Raw genomic sequence first — 9939 nt, forward strand, 5'->3', positions numbered from 1 at the left:
CTTCAATTGCACCATTTATCATTCATTCACACACAGCCTCAAGCAATTAATACTCTTGCGGCATAGCTTTCTCTTTCTAAACACTGTTTGACTTCGGCATCGGAGGGGCCTTGCTCGGCACAACCCCCGAGGCCAGTTTACGTGTGTTTGCTGTGCAGGAAACCCTCGGCCCAGCATCACTTGGACCGAGTTCAGTCTTCAGCCACATCTTCGGACCTTCAGCAAGGTCCCATTGTTTTCACCTGAAACACTATGTATAATTTCTAAGAGTCGGGGTATATGTATTATTTCATTTATTCATTTATTTGATTGTTAGTGGGTAGTGCAACCGTGCACTTGAGGTAATTGGTAGAATAGGCATACAAAAAAAAAAAAAAAAAGTGGATTTTTATTAGCTTATTAATTTCACTAGAAAATTGTTACAATAGATCTGGTTATTGGGCAATTGCGAGGCGGATCAAGGTTCGTTGGTGCGGGACAGGTCAAAGAGGGTCACAGTTTATAGGGCTAATAACGAGTTGGGCTAATGCAATCCCGGGTCGATAATTGACGGGCCAGAAGGCCCAGAAACTTTCCATTTATATAAATATCAAACAAAGCCATATATAATTAAGTATATATGAATATGAAATATCTATTCTTAATCCATAAAATTAGACAAACATTTTAACACTTCATTTACTCTATCCAATAACGGTCTCCCTGTCCATTAAAGGTTCTTTAAGCTTGGCCTTGACTATATTATGATTGGATTACTCTACCTAATAATCACATCTGGTTACAAACTTACAATTAATTATAAATAGATAAAAATAACTAAAGACAAGCATATATTGTACCTATTTAGAATTGGAGAGAGTAACAAAGTCTATATTAATTGTAACTTGGCAGTTAGACTGATGATACTCATCATAAACTGAATATATATGAAACGATCATTTCATTCAATACAAGTTCTTAGAATACAAGACGTTCCACAAATATATGGCACGTTTTTTTTTAAAGGTAAGCAACAAAATTATTTTCTAATTTTCATTATTTGAAGGATGTGGTGTTCTTTGAAGGTTTACCAAAGAATGATAAGCTCCTTTAGGTCCCTTGGCCAACAGAGAGGAATGTGTACCTTTTTCTACAACTTTGCCTTTATCTAACACGGCAATGAAGTCACAATTTTGTATGGTACTCAACCTATGAGCCACTACAACACTCGTCCTACCAACCATTACTCGTTCGAGTGCATCTTGCACAATCTTTTCAGACTGGCTGTCGAGTGCACTTGTTGCTTCATCTAGTAGTAGTACTGCCGGGTTTCTTAGTATTGCTCGTGCTATAGCTATTCTTTGCTTTTGTCCTCCCGATAATTGAACCCCTCTATCCCCACACCACGTACCATACCCGTCTTTTAGTCCGGACAAGAAATCATGAGCATTGGCTGCCTTTGCTGCCTCGATGATTTCGGATTCATCGACGTTATCACTTGCTCCATAAATGATATTTTCACGTATGGTACCGGCAAATAATGTAGGCTCTTGGCTCACTAGAGCTATATGTTTCCTTAAGGACCTAAGATTGTATGTTCGAATATCACGTCCATCAATTTTCACACAACCCTTAAGAGGATCATAGAACCTTTCGATCAATCCAATAATTGTCGACTTACCAGACCCACTATGGCCTACTAAAGCCGTCGATTTCCCTGCCTCAATATTAATCGAGAACCCCTTGAAGATCACTACATCAGGCCTAGTAGGGTACGAAAAGTCCACATTTAGGACCTCTATGTGACCAGTTATTTTTTCGGGTATGTACCCTTCGGCATTGTCCGGATCAATTTGGGTTTTACGGTCTAGGACAGCAAAAACAGACGCGACAGCATCAGCTCCCTTAGCAAGGTCCGTAGTCATGCTCCCTGCATCAGCAATGACACGGCCTGTGCTAACTAATATCATAAAAGTCTCAAACAATTCCTTAGCAGTGATGTATCCTTGACTAATTAGCCTACCACCATACCAAAAGTCCAAGGCCCAAGTACAAATATTAAGTCCCTGAGAGGTGCCTAGTCCAATGCCTGCATACCATGATTGTCGAATACTCTCCTTTCGAGGGCCTTCTTGAGCCTTCTCGAGCAATGCTAGGATTCGAGCTTGGGATGAGAAAGCTGTGACAGTACGAAGATTTGATACAGCTTCTGCAGCCAACTTGCTACTCTCGTTTTGTGCCTTGATTGCCTTCTTAGACATGCTCTTAAGTAGAACTCGTCTCGTGTAGAAACTGACTATAATTAAGGGTTGGATTGCAATCATAACTATAGCTAGCCTCCAAGCAATGATTAAGCCCATTGTAAATGCAATTACAACTGCTGAGATGGTTTGGACTACAAGTGCAATTCGATCTCCCACCAACGACCTCACCTACACATAGTCGAACAAACACTAGTTTAGTACAAATTTTCTTCTATTAGATACAGGAAAATAAACATGATAAACCAGGGAAATACATAGCTAGAATTTCAAAATAATTCTATTTAGTTCACTCAATCATGTATTATTATGAGCAGGTGAAATATGTTTGTTCATCCAAAAAATGCCAATGCATTGATGCAAGTTGCAATAATTTACAATTTCAAGGCAATACTAGGTGATTTAATATTCACACTGCCTATGTTTTGGCAATTTCAAAGCAACGAACATTTGTAATTTGTGGTCCTATAATTTCTCATTAGTAGACCAATAGAAAAAACATACTTGTTTAAGTCAAATTAACAGAATTTCATTTTGGTCCTTAGATACATTTACAATCGACTGAATCACAACTACCAACAATTAGCATTAGATGGGACAAAAATTATAAGGGAAGATGTAAATGCTCGAGTTCAAGTTATGATAAGATTGAAAACTAGACAGGGACTTCCGTTTGGATAAAGAGTCTATTTGCCTAATTAGTTAGTCAAATAACAGGGAGCGAAATGTTTTAAATGTTGACAAAAAAGGGCATATGTTAAAAAAAATTCACTGTGCCTAGTGATAGTTGTCAGATTGTTAGGCAGTTAGACAGAATTACATTTTCTATCAAACTACTAAAAGTAAAATAAGCACTAAACACTAAAAGCTTACCAAAGTATACTATCAGATGGAACTATATGAGACTTGAGAGGATATAACTTACCACATTAGCATCCTTGGCAAGCCTAGAGCAAATGGTACCAGTACTATTTTCATCTCGATCGAACCACCCAACCTCGAAAGTGAGCATCTTGGACAGCATCCTTTCTCTTACCCTCTTAGTCAAGAACTCCCCCATGTATGCAAAATTGTAATGCTGAACAATATTCACTATAAATGAGAACACGGCCAGCCCTAGAAAACATGACGCGTAAATTGTAGTCTTCCTCTTAATCTCTTCGTTATCTGGCAAGAAGTACACAGATATCGTAGAACCCATAGCAAATGCATAAAGTGGTTGGACCGCGCCAAAGAGCATGGCACCGATACAACCCAAACTGGCTTGCTTCCACTCGGGTAAGTTCAAGGCCAATAATCTTCTAAACGATGGAAGAGGCACCTTCTCTTCACCCACGGGCTCATGCACAACATCATCATGAACTGACCGGAATGAACTAGCTGAGCTTGACCGACTCACCAATGAGCTTCTACGACTACTCGTGTTGTACCTCATTTCCATATTGTTCAAAATTGACGAGTTTGATGTTGAAGGGTGAGTTAGACCTCTTTCGTCTTTAGATTTTTCCATCTGTTGTAAGCGGACTAATGAAGTGTACAACCCATCATCGCGTTGAATCAACACATCATGGGAACCACTCTCCATCACCTGACCATTCTGAATGACAGCAATAGTATCAGCATTTCGAATTGTCGACAGTCTATGAGCAATCACTATTGTAGTCCGTCCTACAGAAGCTTTGTCAAGTGCTTCTTGGACAACTCGTTCAGACTCTGAATCTAACGCGCTTGTTGCTTCATCTAGAAGCAGAACACGAGGTTTCTTGATTATAGCTCTTGCTATTGCAATCCTCTGCTTTTGTCCTCCTGACATTTGGACTCCTCTTTCTCCAACCTGTAAGACAAGGTACATGAAAAATGAGCGATTTGTTGTTCATAATTTTAAACACGGCTATGTTAGTTTATAGTAGAACTGATAGAATATAAAACATATTCTTAGACCTCAACCATCAGCTTAGGCTTTTGGTTGATACATTAGTACGTAGTATGATACATTAATACATCTATGTGAACATTATCCCGATACCTCTAAAATGACAAAATTTCAAGAAGAGTATCTTGTGTTAAAACTCGAGGAATGCAACATATACCTGAGTATCAAAACCAAGAGGCAATTGGCTAATGAAATTGTAAGCATTAGACGCTTTTGCAGCTTCAATAACCTCATCCATAGTAGCATCTTCCTTGCCAAAAAGTATGTTCTCCTTAATTGTAGTCGCGAATAATGCAGGTTCTTGGCTGACTAACCCCATTTGTGACCTCAACCACTTAAGTTGAAGCTTATCAATAGACACCCCGTCTAAAAGTATCTCCCCATCAAGTGGGTTATAGAACCTTTGAAGCAATGCTACGACAGTGGACTTGCCAGAACCACTTCCCCCAACTAACGCGACTGTCTTCCCTGCAGGAACTTGCAGTGAAAAGTCGCGGAATATTATTGAATCTGGTCTTGAAGGGTAAAAGAAGTTGACATGCTTAAACTCGACCTCCCCTGAAATATTGTCCAAGGTAAGTCCTTCCATGTTTTCTGAATCAATTTCCGGTACCCTCTTAATTACTTCCATTATTTTCTCTCCGGCTGAAGCTGCTTCTGAGAAGTACTTGACGTTTGATAAACCAGAACCAAGAGACCTATGAATATGTTACAAAAGTATAATAACAAAGTCAATATATATAAGACTTGAGCATTAATTTTCTTGCAAGAGTTATGTAAAATTTCAAAACTTTACAATACATAAATTCAATTCGGAATATCCAACACAAAACAATTAGTCAGATTTATCTAATTTCTTGTAAAAAAATCATGGAAGCTCAATGTTTATAGCATGGTAGACCAATTGCACATTGAAAATTGCATTTCCACAAGTTGTACATAATGTGTTATTGTAAGTCTTCACAATTTCCATCCAATGAGACAAATAAATAAAAATTGCCTTTACAAGATGCCTCAAAGTCTCACACTACAAAAGCAAAGTTAAGAGTACATCAATGTTGAAAAATTTGTCAACTTTAACATCACTTCAACAACAAAAAAGATAAAACAAATAAGCAACTTTAGCACATATCTTTGGATCAACAAAGAATATATTAACACCAAAAACTTTAAGGAAGAATAAAGGGAAAGGAACTTACAGTCCTCCCATAGAAAGGGCAGCACCAACGGCAAAGACGGTACCACCTTTAGCACCATGATACATGACAAGCTTACTACCATACCAAGTACTGAAAGCCCAAACAGCAAAGCTCAGACCATTGCTACCAATCGCGACACCCTTAGCTAAACCTTGCTTGAGCCCTAACTTCACTGACCCTTCCAAAGCAGTTGAGAACTTATCCATTGTTTTGTTCTCTCCTACAAAGGCATACACTGTTCTTAAAGACGATATTGCTTGCTCTACTACACTTCCGGCCTTGTTGTACTCAAGAGTTAGCTTCCTCGCTAGCCCCATCAATATCCTTCCATACAGCAAGCCCGGTATAATGAGCAGTACTATGAAGGGCAAACCGGCTATTGCTAGCTTCCATAGCAATAGGAATGCTACCAAATAGCTTCCAAAGAAAGTGGACGTGTTCATCACAAAATTCGGTACCTAATTATATATATTTTCACAATGCAAAAAATCAGGAAATTTTATTTTTCCATTCCAACAAACATAATATTATATTATCAAGAAATTCATTGCATGCCATTCATTTTTCTTTTCTTATAGGAAAGTAATATACTAAGGGTTTGTTCACATTTACTGAACTGAGCTGAACTTAATAGAACTGGACTGAACTAAGCTGAGCTGAAATAAATATTTTATGAGAGAAGGAAATTAAGAGCTGAAGTGAACAGGCTCTAAGTAGAATGAATATATAATATGACAATTAGATTTTCCATACTCATAAACAATTTATGTGATTTACAACTGTGTTGTACTAATAGTGTAACCTTTTATTAATTATCAGTAGAGAAATATGCAATAGGGCTCAGCTCCTTATAGGGTTGAGTCGTTCATTGTTCTACACATGGTATCAAGAGCTAAATTCTTTGAATAACGCGACATATACAAAGTATGTACTCGTACGATATTACTAGAAGGAGGTTTACCTTTTCACTTATAACGTCTTGAATAGTAAGGCTATCACTAGAAACACTAACAATAACTTCGGAGGTACTTCCAACATGCAAATCAAAGTAGCTCACATCTTGCCTCAACACTGCTTTTAAGTATCTATATCTCATTCTTGCAGCTTGTCTTTCTGCTGTTCTTGTCCAACAATATCCCTCTGCATGCCAACCAATTATCAATCAAAGAGTTCTAAATCAAATTAAACCGTGAAAAATAGCTTAGTCTTGTTAAATAATGGTAAATTCTAGATTAAGAAATAAAGGACCAACTCAACTAAAAAGTTTAAACCGATGATATTATATTGGTTTATGTTCTTTTATGTCCATTCATGTGAGTTGAGGGTTAGAGTTATACTCTATCAATATATAGAGATAATTAATCTTTTGCTTGCCAATTTATGTAATTAAGTTATTATTAATAGTCAACAAATGTGATTATTTAAGAGTAAACTAAGAAAAAAAGAAGTCAATGCATGTCATTATTTGATATCATACTTGTAAAATAAAATGAAATACAAGTGTACACGCACCAAGGAAACAAAGTACCCATGCTCCTGCTCCAATCATCAACAAAACTGTTACATTCTGTCACCAAACAAAAATTAAATTATATGTTCAGACGACTTTTAACTTAAAAACAAAAATGAAAACAGCAACTTCTCTTTGTCAACTAAAAAAAGGTTATGTTTCATTTCTCTCTTTACTACTAAAATTTTTAGAAAGTGTTGAAACATAACCTTTGTAAACATTTTCTAATAGTCATTTGAAATATGAATTTCATAATATATTCATAATTATATGGTTTAACATATTTTTTTTCAAATAATATATGGTATTATATTATTATCAACAAAATAGAGTGCTACGGAGTATAATATATATAGTATTATCAACATATGTTTCATTTATCCAATTTTTTAGTTTCATTTAATAGTTTCTCAATAATAATTATTGTATATTGGATTAAAATTTCAAAATATGTGCAATATAATTTTCTCACTTTAATAATAGAACAAAATTACTACTGGTACATTGAAACACTTTTTTAAACCAAGAGACCTACTCTCCACGCGGATCTCTTATATATTACCACATGTTTTTGGATGAAATCTCCTACCCTACATAAATTTATTAAAATAAAAAAACACGATGTGGTCATATGCAATAAATTGATAGTTAATTCTTACTCTTATGCACTTAATTTTTGTTTGGAAGTGGGATAGAAAATAAACAGGGTATGAAGTACGGAGTAATAAAGTATTTACATAGTTTTACCACTATTTTTTTCACTGCGGCAAAACACAAATTATTACTTGACCACAGAGCGCGGACCAACTCATGATTTTCTCAAAATTTCTTGTTTTGTTAACCATATTTTTCAATAAGTTTACATAAATTAGAATAAGAATAAAGAATTGATGATAAGATAAATTTGGGAGGTACAACTTCTCATAAGTTAAAGTTTAGGAACAATAAGCACTACCCTGAGTTCAAATACACTTAAAATAAGATCAAATAAGCTTTAAATTATTAAATTTAGATGACTAAAAATCAAATTAATAAAAACACACATTAAAATCATTTTACGAAACAAGAGTATTATAAAATAAACAAGTAAAACTATAAATATTTTATATAAACTTTTCATGTGATTTTAAATAGCTAAACTTAATATGCCTTGAATTTTTGTTTCAAAAAAAATAATATGCCTTGAATTTTTGATAAAATTGATTAGTACTCCGTATAATGTGCTACAAAGTAATGTCAACAAATAAAAGAGGTAGAACACACGTGATATAACAACAATGGGACAGAGTATTTAGTCTTAGATTCATACAAGACAGTACAATAACAATCATACTTCTGTTGTAATAGACATTTTCTTTAGAATTACGCTACTTTAAGCGGCAAAATGGTGATATCAACCCAAAATATTAAATGCAACAAAGTAGTCCGTTTAATCTCTTTATCGAACAATTAATTAATTATAGTTTGACTTTATAAAATGAAAGACACAATTATTATTCCATAAGGGATAAATCTCAATTTAGTGATTTATTACCAAAAATAAATAAAATTAGTATCAATAAAATTTCATAGTACAAGTCTACAATTCACTACTACCGTTGATAGTTTGTAGTCATGTACCACCACAATCAGTCCAATCACCAATTAAATTATTTTGTGATCACTACATAAATCCAATATAAAATTAAAAAAATATATATTTCATTTTTTTAAAAAGAAAGAGGGTAATGATTTACTCCCTCTATTATTTAAGATTTCCCCTATTTACTATTTATATGGTCAAATTCATTCGTATGTTTTATAAAATCATCAAATGATATGTTAGAGTCCTTAGAGATATGATATCATCAACATCGGAAAATTTTATTTTCAATGTTGATGGTATCATATCAATAGTGGTTTGACAATAATATACTCAACTCATTTAATATTCTATTTCCTTACCACTATTCAAATAAAAATACTCAACTTATTCAAATAAATACCCTTCTTTTATAACAAAAAAATTAAAAAGTGTTTTGACAATAAAAATACTCAACTTATTCAAATAAAGACCCTCCTAATATTATTACTACATGTCATGTATGAAATGATATTCTTTCTTTTTCTAAAAGTTCATTCCTTTTTTATTTTTTCACGAGACAATAATCATCTTCCAAAGTTCCAAACATGTTAAAAATGAAGGTAGTAATAAATATGATAGTGATAGAACAATAAAGTAAATAACAAACCTGATTAATATGGCTGGTAAAAGAATCAGAGCTATTGAAATTGGAACTCCCTCCAATATTATTCATCAACTTACTAGTGATGAACAATGTCAACGGTATTGTGCAACCATCACCAACGGCTCCGATGAAACCAAACAACATCAAAATTAAATCCACACCGTCCGCATGCATGAAGATGCTCCATATTGATCCTTTCTTCTTCTTCGCCGTCGTCTTCGTCTTCGAAATGCTCTTTTCATCCATCTCTAACATATAATCAACACTACTTAATAATAGAAACCATAAAAAATTTCTACTAACAATAAAATTATTTCTTAGGTGAAAAGAAAAAAGAATACTAGCTCTTTCAAAAAAAAAAATGGAGTTTATAAAATTAATTTGTAACGTTTATAGATAGAGTAGAGAAGAGATCGTACTTGTATATATAGAGGTGTGGACCCAAGGATTATGCTGTATAAAAGGGGAGATATTATTTATTTATTGTGAGGAGCTGTTTTGGGGAATATAGATTCGGCCTCACTTTAATCAGTGTAACTATTTATATTATTCATGTTGTCATCTAATTATAATACTTGTACTATAAGTCTATAATGATAAGAATAGAGCTTGTATATAAATAATGAATAATGATATAGATGAAATTTGATAATAGTGTATTCAATTGATCATAATTGTTTGCCTTGATTTTAATATGTATATATATATTTGCTATACAGTAAATAAATCAACTTTTTAATTAATTTTCAGCTTACAAATCAAATAACTTATGGAGTATATGCCCTTGTTTGGTAATTAGCTAGTAACTGATTGTATTAGATGTAATGTT

General features: G+C 34.0%; 1 protein-coding gene across 1 annotated transcript; it reads right to left on the minus strand.

The window, feature by feature from the left end:
* Positions 1–860: 860 nt before the first annotated feature.
* LOC145641689 (ABC transporter B family member 15-like) lies at positions 861–9485 on the minus strand. The gene is made up of 7 exons (XM_081692605.1): positions 9114–9485; positions 6885–6939; positions 6334–6512; positions 5373–5830; positions 4331–4871; positions 3166–4074; positions 861–2411 (listed from the first exon to the last, which is right to left on the minus strand). The coding sequence occupies exons 1-7, from the start codon at positions 9363–9365 to the stop codon at positions 1026–1028; spliced, it is 3780 nt and encodes a 1259-aa protein (XP_081548731.1). The 5' UTR covers positions 9366–9485; the 3' UTR covers positions 861–1025.
* Positions 9486–9939: the final 454 nt, after the last annotated feature.

The sequence above is a fragment of the Chenopodium album genome, chromosome 8, assembly GCF_948465745.1.
Source record: "Chenopodium album chromosome 8, dcCheAlbu1.1, whole genome shotgun sequence".
Classification (NCBI taxonomy): domain Eukaryota; kingdom Viridiplantae; phylum Streptophyta; class Magnoliopsida; order Caryophyllales; family Amaranthaceae; genus Chenopodium; species Chenopodium album.